At 46.4% G+C, this 16,899-nt stretch overlaps 1 protein-coding gene across 1 annotated transcript; it reads right to left on the reverse strand.

Annotated features, from left to right (window-relative positions):
* Positions 1-3,776: 3,776 nt before the first annotated feature.
* LOC140189996 (CCN family member 2-like) lies at positions 3,777-11,818 on the reverse strand. Its single transcript, XM_072246382.1, has 5 exons — positions 11,662-11,818; positions 10,875-11,097; positions 9,377-9,628; positions 8,815-9,026; positions 3,777-4,951 (listed from the first exon to the last, which is right to left on the reverse strand). Exons 1-5 carry the CDS (start codon positions 11,722-11,724, stop codon positions 4,652-4,654), a joined length of 1,050 nt encoding a protein of 349 aa, XP_072102483.1. The 5' UTR covers positions 11,725-11,818; the 3' UTR covers positions 3,777-4,651.
* Between the last annotated feature and the right edge of the window lie 5,081 nt (positions 11,819-16,899).

Consider the following 16,899-nt stretch of genomic DNA (forward strand, 5'->3'; position numbering starts at 1 on the left):
CCTCACCTTGAGTATTGTGAACAGCTTTGGGCTCCTCATCCCAGAAAAGACGTGTTGACTTTGGAAAGGGTTCAGAAGAGGTTTCACAAGGATGATTCCAGGAATGAAAGGGTTATCATAAGAGGAACATTTGATAGCTGCGGGTCTAAACTCACTGGAATGTAGAAGGATGAGGTGGGATCTCATTGAAACTTTTCAAATATTGAAAGGCCTATACAGAGTAAATGTGGAAAGGATGTTTGCCATGGTGAGAGAGTCTAGGACAAGAGGGCACAGCCTCAGGGTAGAGGGGTGTCTATTTAAAACAGAGATGCAGAGAAATTTCTTTAGCCATAGGGCGGTGAATTTGTGCAATTTGTTACCACAGGCAGCAGTGGAGGCCAAGTTGTTGGGTGCATTTAAAGCAGAGACTGATAGGTTCTTGATTGGACATGGCATCAAAGGTTATAGGGAGAAGGCCTGGAGTGGGGCTGAGGAGGAAAAAGAAGGATCAGTCGTAATTGAATGGCAGAGCAGACTCGATGGGCCAAATGGCCTAATTTTGCTCCTATGTCTTATGGTCTTATATGCACTCTGATGTAGACAGTTTGTCAAAAGTGGCAATTGAGCCAACCAGAAGAAGGATACCTGAGGGAAAAAACTTTACTACAGGAAAGTTTCGGTGCATGAGCAGATAATCACTGCAGCCTCCACGGAAGAGGCTCTTTCTTGGTGGCATATTAAACTGGAAGATGCTAGAGAGCTTCGAAGAGACCAGGAACAAATGAATAGGCTTAGCTGTTCTGCCAGGATGCACATACTGTGGATGTGTTCCAAATTGATGAAAAAGGTTCATAAGGAGATCTATGCCTTCCTAAAAGAAAACATTGTAAAAGAAAATAAAGAAAAGAAAAGAAAAGAAAATATTTCCTCCAAACTAAAGGTGTAGCCATGGGCACCCGTATGGGTCCCAGTTATGCCTGCCTTTTTGTTGGCTTTGTGGAACAATCCACGTTCCAAGCCTATACTGGTATCTGTCCCCCACTTTTCCTTAGCTACATCGACGACTGCATTGGCGCTGCTTCCTGCACGCATGCAGAGCTCATTGACTTCATTAACTTTGCCTCCAACTTTCACCCTGCCCTCAAGTTTACCTGGTCCATTTCTGACACCTCCCTCCCCTTTCTTGATCTTTCTGTCTCTATCTCTGGAGACGGCTTATCTACTGAGAAAATATTGCTGCTTTGTTTGTTTATGTAGTGCTACACTCTTTATATATCTGAAAAAACTTCTTGAATCCTCTTTTATATTATTAGCTAGCTTAACTTGATATCTCATCTTTTTTCCCTTTATGGCTCTTGTTGGGTTTTAAAAGTTTCACAATCTTTTAACTTCTCATTAATTTTTGCTATATTATATGCCTCGTGTTTTGCTTTTATGTTGTCTTTGCCTTCCCATGTCAGTCACAGTTGCTCCATCCTCCTTTTAGAATACTTCTTCATCTTTGAGATGTGTTCTGTTCGATATTGAGGGAGAGTGCAGAGCACACCAGGATGCCAGCCTGGCAGGATTTTCAGCTGAACTTTACTGATAACCCTGCTTGTACATCATGTTAACTCCTCCCATGTGGGAGCGGCTAACTGAATGACACAGGAACACCACCACCACCACAGAATGTATCTATCTTGCGTCTTCCGACTCCCAATCTCTACTGATTGTCCTAGAGTGAGGGATCATTTTATTTACCTTGGGGCGATTTAGGAAGAAGGCCTCCATTTAAGCCTCAGAGTATTTCACAGTGTTTTATAGCCAAAATGGTCATTTTGATGTGTGGTTATTGTTGCTGGAAGTGAGATGGCAGTTTTGCACATGGTAAAGAATAACCAGATAATCAGAAGCATTGGTTAGGAGTTTGACAAGAACCATCATGGTCATGGAAAGACCATGATCGCCCATATCATACGACATGGCACATCACGAACGAACGATTGGTTAGGAGATTAATTGTGGCCAGGATATTTAAGGCAGGAACCCTGTACTTCATGGAAACTATGGCCTTACTTGAAGACAGCTTTTGCCTCACAGTGCCAGAGTGCCAGGACTAATCCTGTCCATGTGGGGTTTGCACGCTCTCCGTGACTGCACAGGGTTTCGTCCCACCTTCTAACTAGGTGCAGATTGGTGGGTTCATTATGGCGACAGTGAAGCACTGATCAATCCAGAACTCATCAAAAGTCCAGTGGAAATGTCTGTGACATTATGAAATCTCAATCACAATGCTGCCCCTCTGAGAACCTGGACGGATCTGAATGGTGATGCTCCTGTTACAAGGGTTGGAGCCGTCACGAGCATGGACGATGCTTATGGATGATGACAACAGCATCTTTGTAGCTCTGAGCCATGCAACTGAAAGCACCTTGAGACCCCCTCTAGATCAGGAGCTCCCAACCCTTCTAATGCCACGGACCCCTACCATTAACTGAGGGGTCCGTGGACCCCAGATTGGGAAGTCCTGCTCTAGATATTGTGACACCATCGAAACCCATGGGGTTCTCCTGGTCGGCGCCACGCTGAGCCTAGAATAAACAGCAACGGTAGTGGTCCCTTTGAACCTGTTCTGATATTTATCAGGATCACTTTAACTCTGTTTTCCTGATTGTGCAAATGAGCACTAAGAAGGAAACGGGAGGGGAGTGCATAAACTTTGTAAGCAGGCCACACACATCCTACAATCATAAATTTCATTGATATTTAATATCTCTGCTTGTATCACACTTTGCAATCTGTGGCATTCATAAGACACAGGAGCAGAATTAGGACATTTGGCCCATCGTCTTCTCTGCCATTCCATTGGGGCCAATCTATTATCCCTCTCAACCCCATTCCCCTGCTTATTTTTGCCCATAACCTTTGTCACACTTACTATTCAAGAACCTAGCCTCTGCCACTTTAAATAAACCCTAATGACTCAACCTCCACAGCTGTCTGCGGTAAGGAATTCCACAGAGTCACCACCCTCTGGCTAAAGAAATTCCTCATCTCTCTTCTAAAGGGAATATCCTATTCTGAGGCTGAGCCCTCCGGTCCCAACACCCCCCCCCCCCACCACTATAGGAAATATCCTCTCCAGGCTTTTCCGAATTCCCATTCGCATTCCAACGTGTTGGTCCTTGGTCCCGTCTTGTGCCAAGGTAAGGCCACCCTCAGGGTGGAGGAGCAACACCTCGTATTCTGTCTGTGTATCCTCCAACCTGAACATAGATTTTTCCTCACGGTAAACAAATTCAACCCCCCCCCCCCCCCCCCAATTCACCATTCTGACTTTTTAACTTCTTCTCATCTGCTTATTATCTCCCCCCATGGGTCCCCTCTTCCTATGGTGCACTCTCCCCTCCCATTGGATTCGTTCTTCTACAGCCTTTGACCTTTCCCACCCACCTGGCTTCACCTATCACCTTCCAGCTAGCCTCCTTCCCCTCCCCCCCAACTTTTTTTTTTATTCTGGCTTCTTCTCCCTTCCTTCTCAGCCCTGAAGAAGGGTCTCTGCCCGAAACGTCGACTGTTTATTCTCTAACATGGATGCTGCCTGACTTGCAGAGTCCCTCCAGCATTTTATGTGTGTTGTTTTAAATATTCAGTAGGTTTCAATGAGATTTGTTCCCCCCCATTTTTCCAATTACAGGTCCAGAGTGATTAAATGCTCCTCATACCTGTCATTCAGATTTATAATCAGTGCCTGGCAGAATAACAACATCAACCCAACACTTTTATTTACTCATTGCGCTTTTTGACAACAAAATTAAGACATTTGTAGAAAAATAGAATTTTATTCTAAAAAACAACGCAGCAAATATTTACTTCTTTTCCAAACTTACTGAAACAGTTTCAATAACAAACAGCCTACCATCAAAACATTTTGCGATAATATAAATTACAGTAAAAAAAAACTGTACACATATTTACACAGCAATCTTAAAAAGAATGCTTTCTTGCGAGTTGAGTTAGGGTTTCATACAAGATCGGAACCAACTGCATGGCATACGACTTGGTCAAAAGTCAGAAAGGAGTGAAATTGAATCGTACTCAGATACGAGTAGTCAGCCATGGCCCTGTTAGACTCAATAGCACTGTTCTAACGCTCATCCATGGTCATTACTTCAGGGATCTGACATCAGTGATCCTCGATTTTACCAGTGTGCACTAGGAGTACAGGGTGGTGGACTGGGTGGGGGGGGGGGTTTAAATAAGCCTCATTCACAAGATGCTCAAATCCTCCAACAAGATGAAGCTTATTATGCTCCACCTAGCTCACCGTCAATAGCACAGCTTTGCAAAACTCCGATCCTTCACAGGTTGAAGAATCCAAAACTGTTCATTCGTCGTTAGGACAGGCCTAGACTACGTTGTGAGCTATTAAGATAGAGATATTTATAACTTAGACCAATTTAAACCTGGGGGAATTAGAAATTTCTCTTTTCCATTATTTGCCCTTTAGCAAGTCTGCATTTTAAAACACTTCACACAAGGATAATGATGAAAGCAAGAGCTTGTAGGTAATCATCTATCCTTGTAATCTGAAAAAAAAGCAATCTAATAACTGCAAGCGTTATTTGCCTCCAGGTGGGGTTTATAAGGGCTCCTGGAGCCAGTCACTAGTTAGAGACCAAAGTTTCTATGTGGCATAGTCACCAATCATTCTCCTGTAATAGGTCGACAAAAAGATGTCATTGTCGGAAGGGCAGTCATGGTGACAGGAGCAGGTCTTGATGAACATCACCTTCTTCTTGATGAGGTCTCCTTCTGGACACTTGAACTCTACGTGCAGAGTGGTGGTGGAATGAGGGGTGCAGCACCTGCCGTCGGTGCAGACGCCACAGAACTTGGGCCGATATGATCTCATGCTGGTGCAGCCAGAAAATTCGAACTTCATCGACTTGACTGGCCTTGGAGTACGGACACACTTCTTGCCTTTCTGTAGAAGCAGGAAGAGAAACAGCATTAATGGTTTATTGCGAAATTATACCTCAACTACTCAACAGCAATTTAACAGAAGAAACCCAAAAGGACATAGAATAGTACAGCACAGTCCAGGCCCTTTGGCCTTCAATGCTGGGAGCGAGTCATTATTTGAAATAGCAAGTAGGAGAGCAACATCTTGCAGGGTGGGAGCCTTTTGAAAACTTCAAGTCTCCTTGTGAGCGAGCCTTACTTGAGCCAATAAAAAGAAAGGAGATGCACGTGGAGCGGCCACAGTTGGAGTGGGGCAGCGTTAGAGTGGCCCGGCTTTGACAGGCACAGGCAGAGGTTCTAAGTAAGTTACCAGTATTTTTCCCCTCTGTTAGCAAATAGCTAGTGCGCTGAGAATGGGCCCCCAGAGTTATTGATATGTTCGTTGTGCAAGATGTGGGCACTTTGGGAGACCTCCACTCTCCCTGCTAACTACATCTGCACGAAGTGCACTGAGACGCAGCTCCTTAGAGAGGCGTTAAGGGACTGGAACCGCAGCTCAGTGACCCTCAGCTCAGACAGCAGAATGTGGAGGTGATAGATAGGGGTGACCATCTCCCTATAGCTCCCAAGTTGCAGAAGGCAGGTACCTGAGCCACTGACAGGAGAGGGAAAGGGAATTGGCAGCCAGTGCAAAGTACCCTGTGGCCATTCCCTATACCAATTTGGATATTGTTGGGGTGGGTGGGGAACGTTTTGTAGGGAGTAGCCACAGCAAACAGGTTTCTGGCACTGAGTCTGGCTCTGTGGCTCAGAGGGGAAGAACAAGAGTGAAGTAGTGATGGTTAATTCCATAGTTAAGGGAGCAGATAGGAGAATCTCGATGTGATAAAGACACCCAGATGGTTTGTTGCCTCCCAGGTGCCAGGGTCAGGGGTGCCTCAGATCAGGTCCACAGCATTCTAAAGGAGGAGAGTGAACAGCCGGAAGTCATGGTACATATTGGCTCCAACAACATAGGTAGGAAATCCTGAACAGAGAATATAGGGAGTCAGGCAGAAAGCTGACTTCCAGGATTGCTGCCTGTGCCACGTGCCAGTGAGGGCAAGAACAGGATGATCAGGCAGATGAATGGGAGGCTGTGGAATTAGTGCAGGGAGCAGGGAATCAGATTTCTGGATTATTGGGATCTCTTTTGGGGGAGATATGACCTGTACAAAAAGGATGGGTTACCACCTGAACCTGAAGGGGACCAATATCCTTGCGCGCAGGTCTGCTAGAGCTGTTGGAGGGGCTTCAAGCTATTTGGGCAGGGGAATGGGAACCAGAAAGATAGGGATGAGGATGGGACAGTATACAAGTAGACAGGAGAGATCCTAGATGGGATGAGGATGGGACAGTGTACAAGCAGATAGGAGAGGTCCTAGGTGGATTTTTTGTATCTGTATTCATTTGGTATACAGAAATAGATGAGGAAATGCAGAAGGTCATGGACTCTATGTATTAGAGGAGGTGTTTGCCATTCTAAAGCAAATCATGGTGGATGAATCCCCAGGGCCTAACAAGGTGTCCCCTCGGACCCTGCGGGAGGCAAGGGCAGAAATTGCAGGGGCCCTAGCAGAGATATATGCACCATCCTTAGCCATAGCTGCAGTGCCACAGGACTGGAGGACAGCCAATGTAGTTCCACTACTTAACAAAAGTTCTAATAATAAGCGAGGAAATTATTGGCCAGGGAGCCTGACATCACTAGTGGGAAAGTTACTGGAAAGTATTCCAAGGGACTGAATATGAGTATTTAGATATACAGGGACTAATTAGGGATAGTCAGCATGGCTTTGTGCGTGGTAGGTCATGTCTAACCAATCTTAGTTTGTTTTTTTGAGGAGGTTACTAGGAAAGTTGATGAAGGCAAGGCAGTGGATGTTGTCTGCAAAGCCTCCGACAAGGGCCCACTTGCAGGGGTGGGGTTGATCAAGAAGGTTCAGTTGCTCAGCAGTCAGGATGAGACAGTAAACTCGATTAGACATTAGCTCTGCGGGAGAAGCCAGAGAGTGGTAGAACATGATTGCCTCTCTGACTGGAGGCCTGTGACTAGTGGAGTGCTGGGTCCATTATTTTTTGTCCTCTATTTCAATGATCTGGATGATAATGCGGATAAACTGGATCAGTAAATTCGCAGATGACACCAAGATTGGGACTTCAGTGGACAGCAAGGAAGACTATCAAAGCTTGCAGCAGGATCTGGACCAGCTGGTGAAGTGGGCTGAAAAATGGCAGATGGAATTTAATACAGACAAGTGCGAGGCATTGCTCTTCAGTAGGACCAACCAAGGTACATCTTGCACAGTGAATGGTAGGGATCTGGGAACACAGATCCACAATTCCTTGAAAGTGGGGTCACAGGTAGATAGGGTTGTAAAGAAAGCATTTGGCATATTAGCCTTCATAAATCAATATACTGAGTACAGGGGATGGGGTGTTGAAGTTGTACAAAGTGCTGGAACGGCCTCATGTGGAGTATTGTGTGCTGTTTTAGTCACCTGCCTACAGGGAAGGTGTAAATAACAGTGAGAGTGCACAGAACATTTACAAGGGCTTTGCTGGGTTTGGAGGCCCAAGTTATAGGGAAAAGTCAAATGGGTTAGGACCTTATACTGTAGAATGTAGCAGTCTGAGGGGAAATTTGATAGAGACACACAAAATTATGAGGGGTATAGATAGGATAAAGGCAAGCAGGCTTTTTCCGCTGAGGGTGGGCGGGACTAGAGCTAGAGGTCAAGGGTCAAGGGTGAAAGGTGAAATGTTCAAGAGGAACGTGAGGGGGATCTTCTTCACTCAGAGGGTGGTGAAAGTGCAGAACAAGTTGCCGACAGAAGAGGTGGATGTGGGGTCAATTTCAGCACACAAGGGAAATTTGGGTAGGTACATGGATGGGAGGGGTACAGAGGGCTGTGGTCCAGGTGCAGGTCGATGGGACTAGGCCGGTCAATGGTTCGGCATGGACCATTTGGGCCAGAGGGCCTGTTTCTGTGATGTAGTGTTCCAAGACTCTAGATGCAGTGTGTACTGAGACTGAGGAAGGAAAGACAGATGATATAGCAACTTTGTTTTTGTGTGTGTACTGCTGCCACAATACTGCAAATTTCACAACACACATCAGAGATAACAAACCCGATTCGGACTTGGTGTCAATTTACCTCTAATGACACAAACTTTGTAATTTTGACTATTGGGGTCCAATTAACATTGGTGGCTTATGGAAGTTTGTGTGCGTCACTATGCTTTCACGTTCTCCCTTTTTCATCAACTTCGGGGGGGGGGGGTTGCAAAAATTTTGCTTACTAAGAATGTTCAGAAGAGCTTTTTGTGTTGGATAAGACACCTGCACATTTTTTTTTTTTTTTTTTTTTAAAAAGTATAAATGCATCTTCCATCACATCTGAACAACAGTAGCAGTAGAAGGGGATACTCCTCTGTTATGGGACTTCAGTGCCCACTGGTGTTTAGAAGAATGTCTTTGAACCCCACCGAATGTAGAAGGGCCTAGACAGAGTGGATATGGAGAGGGTGTTTCCTATAGTAGGGGAGTACAGGACCAGAGGACGTCCCTTTAGAACAGAGATAAGGAGGAATTTCTTTAGCCAGAAAGTGGCGAATCTGTGGAATTCATCGCCACAGATGCCAAGTCATTCAGTACATTTAAGGCAGAGGTTGCTAGGTTCTTGATTAGTAAGGATGTCAAAGGTTATGGGGAGATGGGGTTGAGAGGGATAATAAATTAACCATGATGCAATGGTGGGGTAGAATTGATGGACTGAATGGGCTAATTATGGACATGAGAAGCTATTTTTAGTGGAATTTTTTTTCTTTGGGAGCCTTGAATACCTTGATACTTTTCCCGAGGTTGGCGTTGCAAGGCCGGACCACGCACAGTCTGCTCTGTTTCTCCAGTCGACATTTCCTGTTGTCCGTGGTCACCCGGGTGGAAATCCCCATTCCGCACGACTTTGAGCAGGCGCTCCATTCAGTGGTTTGGACAATACAGTTGTCGCGGACTTGACTCGAGTCAGGTCCAAAAATAGCTTCTTGCCTGTAAACTGAAGGTTTGGGAAGTAGAAATGGTCAAGAAACCTCCTTATGGACATGGGGAATATACTTATGTCCGAAGTGCAAAGATTTATTGCATTTACAGAAGTCTAAATGAAGTCAGTCAAGGTCAGTTCGGTGCTAAATTTCATCACATCACAGTAATTAGCTAGCTGCCCGTTACTGACTTTGCGCTAGAAGTTGGAAGTCTAATGAATGGTGTGGTCCCTGATGCTGCTTCATAATTCTGCTGACAATGCTCGCTACGCACCTGAATTTTCACTACATACTGGAGTTTATGAGCTGCATTTCTGTGACTCACTACACCAAGAGGAGGGGTGATCAAAAGGTCAATGCTCACCCGCCATGGCCGCGTTGAAGACCGAGCGGTCACGTGGCTTGTCGCAAACCCACTCCTCGCAGCATTTTCCGGGCATCTTGATCCGCCTGGGAGCCGGACAGTCCGGGCTGGGCAGGCGCACGTCGTTGGTGCAGAAGGGGACGCAGCCGATCGCTCCGTCCATGCAAGTGCACTGGTATTTACAACTCGGCTGGAAGGTCTCCCCGCTCCGGTATATCACCCCTCCCAGGTCACAGGTAGCGCCTTCCCTGGCTGAGAGACAGATCAGAAACAAGACACTCAAGTACACCTTCGCTGAAAACTTTTCTGCCTGAAGCATCAACTCTCCCTCCCCCGTTGCTTTTGATATAAAAGAGATCGCAGACAAAAATAAAGTAAAGGCATCCGTTAGTCTTGCGAGACCATGGATCTGCGCCTGGAAAGTCTTCACTCTCCAGGATGCAGGCCTGGGCAAGGTTGTATGGAAGACCGGCAGTTGCCCGTGCTGCAAGTCTCCCCTCTCCACGACACCAATGCTGTCCAAGGGAAGGGCATTAGGACCCATACAGCTTGGCACCGGTGTCGTTGCAGAGCAATGTGTGGTTAAGTGCCTTGCTCAAGGACACAACACGTTCCCTCGGATGGGGCTCGAAGTCACGACCTTCTGGTCGCTAGTCCAATGCCTTAACCACTTGGCCAAGTGCCCACTCACAAAAATAACCTTCAACAAAAAAAAAACTTGATAAGGGTGAATTGTCAATAGAATTATCTTCCCTCCTCAAAATCTGTCCAAATCTGTCCAAAGTATTTATTCTCAAACAGGAGGAAGTCTGCAGGTGCTGGAAATCCAAAGCAAACACACACACAGACACCTGGAGGAACTCAGCAGGTCAGGCAGCAACTATGGAAAAGAATAAACAGCATTCTGGCATCTGCCCTCAGTCCTGATGAGCGGGCTCGGCCGGAAACGTTGCCTGTTTTTATTTACATAGATGATGCCTGATCAGCTGAGTTCCTACAGCGTTTTAAGTGCGTTGCTTTGTATTTACCCTTCCTTGCATTAATAACTTTACAAGTGATTCGGACGATTGCGCACTCAAGTTCCAGCCCACTGTCAGAGCCTACACGCAGTCTAAAACTTGACGCTGCAGCTCCGAGTGCTGCATTGTTGGGTGCTCCCGTCCCTGAAAGCGGAGACCCATTCTGAGTAACCAGCGGACCGCTAGGGAGGAACTCAGCGGGGCTAGGTGCTGGGTTTCGGCCGAAAACGTCGGCAATTCCTTTTCTCCTGCAGATGCTGCTCGACCCGCTGAGTTTCCCCATCAGACCGTTCGATGTCCTCCCCGCTATACCCTCCCGCTCCCCCTTTAAGAGATCTCCCGGCACTGTATGCGTGAATAACGAGGATTAGAGAAGAACCTCGTCATTATCTGCTGCCCGCGGTTAGCTGGTTCTCTTGGAACGGCTGCCCTGCCACAGTTGCGGCCCCCATTGCGCTGACGGGCGAGGGATGCCTTACCCAAGCAGATGCCACTTTGCTGGTTGGCGTGGGCGGACAGGTCGCAGTACAGCCCCTTGTGCAGGTCGCATGGCTGCCCGGAGCTGCACTGGTCGCCGAGCTGCTGCGCGCAGACTTTGCAGCAGCCGCAGCCGTCCGTCAGCAGGCTCACTCCGGCCGGGCAGCGCACCGGCTCCGGCGGACACCGGCAGGGAAACACGCACTCCTCGGCCGCAGCTCCTGCCTGGACCAAACAAAAACACGGAGCAAAGGTCAGACAGTTACACACGGCGCGACGACACGACCGACTACGGGAATAGGGTCACACTTGCACAGATTCTCGCTTTTGCCTATTTCACGAATCATCCATTTTCTGGCTATTTAAAATATTAAAATTTAATATTTTTTTGCAGGCTGGTCAAGAAAATGAATCACTGGGCAGCATATGGTGTTATGTACCGCCTCCGATAATAAATTTACTTTGAACTCCTGTTATAGTTTAGCGGGAGGTAACCGCTTGCACAATTCACGCAGGACACCAAACGAGGAGCCTGTGCAAATGCGTAACCCCGCCTGCCAAGAGTGCGATTAGCTTCCCTACAACTTCCCCGAAACCGGCGACCACCGGTCAAGAGGCGAGGGTGAGATTCCGCCGGGGCGATTGCTCCCACCCCCGAGGGCGCTTTAAACGACCCGAGGAGCTTCAGCGCGTCGTGTGGGGGAATAGGGGGGAAATTCCGGGGGTCGAAACCTCGCAAACCATTCGCCATCTCAAACATCCAAGCCCCCCCTCAGTGTGCAGACTTACCCAAGACAGGACGAGAACCAGAGCCAGGCACCAGGCGAGCCGCGCATCTACTCCGCCGGGCATTTTGTTGTTTTGCTTTACCGACAGCTCCGCGTTTTAAAGTCCAACGTCGCCGATACCGTCCAACTCTCGAGAGCCGAGCTGTGCTGAACGCTCTCTGGTTCGGCGGCTGTTTAAATAAGCGCAGAGAGGGCGGGTCGACCGCAGAATGACATTCCTGAGCGGTCAGATGTGTACAGATTCCTCCGGCGTGCTTTCAATTCCTGATTCCCAAAGCGGTTTCAAAGCCGGACCAAGAATAGTTTTATTTTTATTTAATGAAAATAATCCCACTTTAAAAGACTTCGAACTTAAAAAAAATATCAAACTAGCTTTCAAAGTCAATGGGGCGTTGGATCAAGGGAGCCGTGATGAAGTAGGCAGCAGAAGGAACAGATTCCGCTGGGGGAAATGGGAGCCCTTTGATGAGAAGATGAGGGGAGTTTTGGCGCAGAATCGGCGCAGATGTGATGGGCCGATTGATTTCTTCTGCTGTACAGGTCTGCGATTGAACTAGCACGTTGTAACCCATTTATATTTTGGAATAAAAGCAGTACAGTTGTGACAAAGGGTCTGCAGCCTGAAGCGGCTTCTCCCTCCACAGATGCTGCCCGACCTGCTGAGTGTTTCCACCACTTTCGGTTCTAATTGTTGCAACTCGAGAAAACGCTGGAGTGCTGGTGGCCCCACTATAGGAGGGATGTTGAGGATTTGGAGAGGGCGCAGAAGAGGTTTACCAGGATAGTGCTTGGTTTCAAGGGCATGTGCTATCACTGGACAAACTTGGGTTGTTTTCTCTGGAGCGTCCGAGCCTTGGGGGAGATCTGATAGAGGTTTATAGGATTATGAGAGGCATAGACAGAGTAGACCTCTGTTCCCCAGGGTTGAAATGTCTAATACAAGAGGGCATGCACTGAAGCTGAGAGGGGGTAGGTTCAAGGGGGATGTGGGGGGTAAGTTTTCTACTCAGAGAGTGGTGGATTCCTGGAATGCCCTGCCTGGTATGGTGGTAGAGACAAATACATTAGAGGCTTTTAGGAGACATTTGGATAGGCACAGGAATGTAAGAAAGATGGAGGGATATGGATATTGTGTGGGTAGGAGGGATTAGTGTTTGGGTGTCTTTGATTTGCTTTTTAGCCGGTACAGCACAAAACTGTGGGCCAAATGGCCTGTTCCTGTGCTGTACAATTCTATGTTCTCTGTAATTGCTGATTTCCAACATCTGTAATTTTTCTAATTTATTTTTAAAAGTGTCCTAACACCATTATTTGGGTGGCATCACACATAAAATGCTGGAGGATCTCAGCAGGCCAGGCGGCAGCTATGGAAAAAAAGTACAGTCGATGTTTGACACTGGACTGTAAAAGGTCTTGGGCCGAAGTGTCGACTGTACTTTTTCCCTTAGGTGCTGCCTGGCCTGCGGAGTTCCTCCAGCATTTTGGGTGTGTTACTTGGATTTTCAGCATCTGCAGATGTCCTCTTGTTTGTGACTGGGGGCAGCATGGTAGCTTAGCAGTTAAGGCTTTGCTTTACAGCGCCCGCGATGTGTGTTCACTTCCCACCACTGTCTGTAAGGAGTTTGTACCTTATTGCTGTGACTGCGTAGATCTCCTCCACATGCTCCAGTTTGCTCCTACAGTCCAAAAGTAGGTTAATTGGTCACGAAGGGTGTAATCGGGTGGCAAGGGGCTCATACCAGGTTGTATCTCTAAATTAAATTAAAATTATTAATAAGATGCCCATACCTTTAAGTTTGAACAATTCAGATACACAGTAAAGGCATCCGTTAGTCTTGCGAAACCATGGATCTGCGCCTGGAAAGTCTTCACTCTCCAGGGCGCAGGCCTGGGCAGGGTTGTGTAGAAGACCGGCAGTTGCCCATGCTGCCAGTCTCCCCTCTCCACGACACCGATGTTGTCCAAGGGAAGGGCAAGGGCCGATACAGCTTGGCACCAGTGTCGTCGCAGAGCAATGTGCGGTTAAGTGCCTTGTTCAAGGACACAACGCGCTGCCTCGGCTGGGGCTCAAACTCACGGCCTTCAGGTCGCTAGTCGAATGCCGTAACCACTTGGCCACATGCCCACAGTGCCCACAGATACACAGTATAGAAAAGCTAACTCCCATAAAATTTTCCCAATTATTAATAAAACAGGTAACATTCAAGTGCAAATATACACTCAGAGGCTTCTTTATTAGGGAGCTCCTAAACCTAAAAAAGTGGCCACTGAATGCATGTTCATGGTCTTCTGCTGCTGTAGCCCATCCACTTCATGTTGTGCATTCAGAGATGCTCTTTTGCACACCACTGTTGTAATGGATGTTTATTTGAATTACTGGCACCTTCCTGTCAGCTTGAACCAGTCTGGCCATTCTCCTCTGATTCCTCTCGTTAACAAGGCATTTTGGCCCATAGAACTGAATGAGTTTTGTTTTCTTGCATCATTCTCTGTAAACTATAGAGATTGTTGTGAGCAAAAATCCCAGGAGATCAGCAGTTTCTGAGATACTCAAACCACCCCGTCTGCCACCAACAATCACTCCACGGTTAAAGTCACGTAGATCAGATTTTTTCCCTCATTCTGACATTTGGTCTAACTAAGAATTGAACCTTTTGACCATGTCCGCGTGCTTTCATGCACTGAGTTGCTGCTCCATGATTGGCTGATGAGATATCTACATTAACAAGTAGGTGTGCAGGTGTATGCCATAAAGTGGCCACTGTGTGTATGCCGCTTTACACAAAGAGTTCTTAAAATCTCTGATATGATTGCATCATAAATTGATATGGTTTAATTATTACTTGGTTTAAATCTCTGTTGAAAAACAATGTGGTTGGTTCACAAGGAGATTTTGTTTTCTAGAGGAAAATTCTGGAGGAAGTCAGCAGGTCAAGCAGTATCATGGAGGGAAATGGACCGTTAAAACTTTTTTTATTGAGACCTCGTCCTAATGAAGGGGCTCATTCTAAAATGTCAATTGTCTATTTCTCTCTATAGATATGGTACATAGTTGATATGCACCCATTCTTATAAAGTTCAAGGTAAGTTTATTATCAAAGTACAGTACATATATGTCACTACATGTAACCCTGAGATTCATTTTCTTGCAGGCATACTCAATAAATCTCTCATAGACTAATGACCATAATAGAATCATTAAAAGACTGCATCAACCTAAGCATTCAACCGGTGTGCAAAAGACAACAAGCTGTGTAAATTTAAAAATGAAACAAATAATAATAATAATAATAAATAAATAAGCAATAAATATGGAGAACATGAGATAAAAAGTACTTGAAAGTGAGTCCACAGGTTGTGGGAACATTTCAGTGATGGATTATCCCCTTTGGTTCAAGAGCCTGATGGTTGAGGGGTAATAACTGTTCCTGAACCTGGTGGTGTGAGTCCTGAGGCTCCTGTACCTTCTTCCTGATGGCAGCAGCGAGAAGAGAGCGTGTCCCTTGGTGGTGGAGGTCCCAGACGGTGGATGCTGCTTTCCTGCAACAACAAGGTGAGGAAGAGGTCAAAGATAAGAGGAAAGCATATGTTAAATGGTAGGACCCTTAGAAGCATTGATGTAGCGTGGCATTTTGGAATACAATTCCACAGCTCCCTGAGGTTCACAACACACGTGGATTTAGTTGTAAGAGTGTACAACATGCTCGCCTTGATTGGGCAGGGCACTAAGTATAAAAGTTAGCAAATCATGTTGAAGTTGTATAAATATTTGGGTAAGGCACGTGAGGAGTTTTGTATCAAGATCTGGTGGCTACGTTACAGGAAGGATTTGGAGGGTGTACACAAGAGGCTCACTGGGATATGGGAGGCAAAAGAGATTCTGCAGATGCTGGAGATCTTGAGCAACACACACAAAAGCTGGAAGAACTCAGGAGAGCTTTAAGGTGAGACGGGTAACGTTTAAAGGATATAGGAGATAAGATTTCATTCCTTGGAACACAGAAGACTGAGAGGAGATTTGATAGAGACAGACAAAATTATGAGGGGTATAGATAAGGGTAAATGGAAGCAGGCTTTTTTCCCAATACAACTAGAGGTCATAGGTTAAGGGTGAAAGGTGAAAAGTATAAGGGGAACATGAGGGGAAACTTCTTCACTCAGAGGGTCATAGAGTGTGGAACGAGCTGCCAGCACAAATGGTGCACGTGAGTTCGAGTTCAACATTTAAGAGAAGTTTGGATAGGTACATGGACAGTGGGGGTATGGAGGGCTATGGTCCTGGTGCAGGTTGACGGGTGTAGGCAGTTTAAATGGTTCACCACCTACTAGATGGGCTGAAGGGCCTGTTTCTGTATGACTGTATACTTTTGTATGACTATGACTCTATAAGATTTTTGGAAGGTGGAAGCAGATATGATAACACAACATCAGAGAGACTGCATAACTAGCAGGTAATCAAGGGATACAGACCACGTGCAGGCGGATGAGATTCATTTGGATTGACTTCATGGTCAGTACAAATATCATGGGCCGAAGGGTCTGCTTATGTGGTTATTTCTCTATTTATTGAGATACAGTGTGGAATTATCAATTCTGGTGATTTGAGCCACACCCACCCAGAAATCCCCCAATTTAACCCTAGCCTAATCACAGGACAATTTACAAAGACCAATTCACCTACCAGCTGGTATGGAGGAAACCCAGGCAGTCACGGGGAGAACGTACAAACTCCTTACAGGCAGCGGTGGGAATTGAACCCAGGTCACCGGTACTGTAAAGCGTTGTGCTAACCACTACGCTACTGTGCCCCCCACTCCTGTTCTATAAAGATTCTACGATGAATTGCTTTCATGGTTTTATGGTTAGTTCACCCAAAACCGGGTTCCACAGATGAGTTTCAGGTGTATCAACACTTAGATATTTACAGTCCAGCGTATCACGTAAGCAACCAGCATTTCGGGGAGGTGTTGATAAATGACCCAAGACCCAAGGAGAATGTTGGGGTAATAATGAGCAAGTTAAAAGTTGAGAGGCTTGAGCTAATCAAATTCACTACCAAAGGAAGAACCAGAGCGAGTGGTTTAAGTTGCTTGAGTTTACATTGAAGTTGGAGACAACCCAATCTACTCAGTTGGTCAACACGGGTGCTACACACAGAGCCAAGCCAATGCCCCCGGGAAAGAGGCCCTGATTATCTAGTTGGCTACATCGGTGAGGTCATAGCATTCACATTGCTGAC

This window comes from Mobula birostris, chromosome 29 (assembly GCF_030028105.1).
Source record: "Mobula birostris isolate sMobBir1 chromosome 29, sMobBir1.hap1, whole genome shotgun sequence".
NCBI lineage: Eukaryota > Metazoa > Chordata > Chondrichthyes > Myliobatiformes > Myliobatidae > Mobula > Mobula birostris.

Excerpts from the sequence above, each read along its gene's own strand:
- LOC140189996 (XM_072246382.1), bottom strand. The coding sequence starts at position 11,724 with ATGCCCGGCGGAGTAGATGCGCGGCTCGCCTGGTGCCTGGCTCTGGTT. Across the intron at positions 11,098-11,661 it reads TGGTTCTCGTCCTGTCTTGG|GCAGGAGCTGCGGCCGAGGA; the intron begins GTAAGTCTGCAC and ends TGTTTGGTCCAG. Across the intron at positions 9,629-10,874 it reads GCAAAGTGGCATCTGCTTGG|CCAGGGAAGGCGCTACCTGT; the intron begins GTAAGGCATCCC and ends TCTGTCTCTCAG.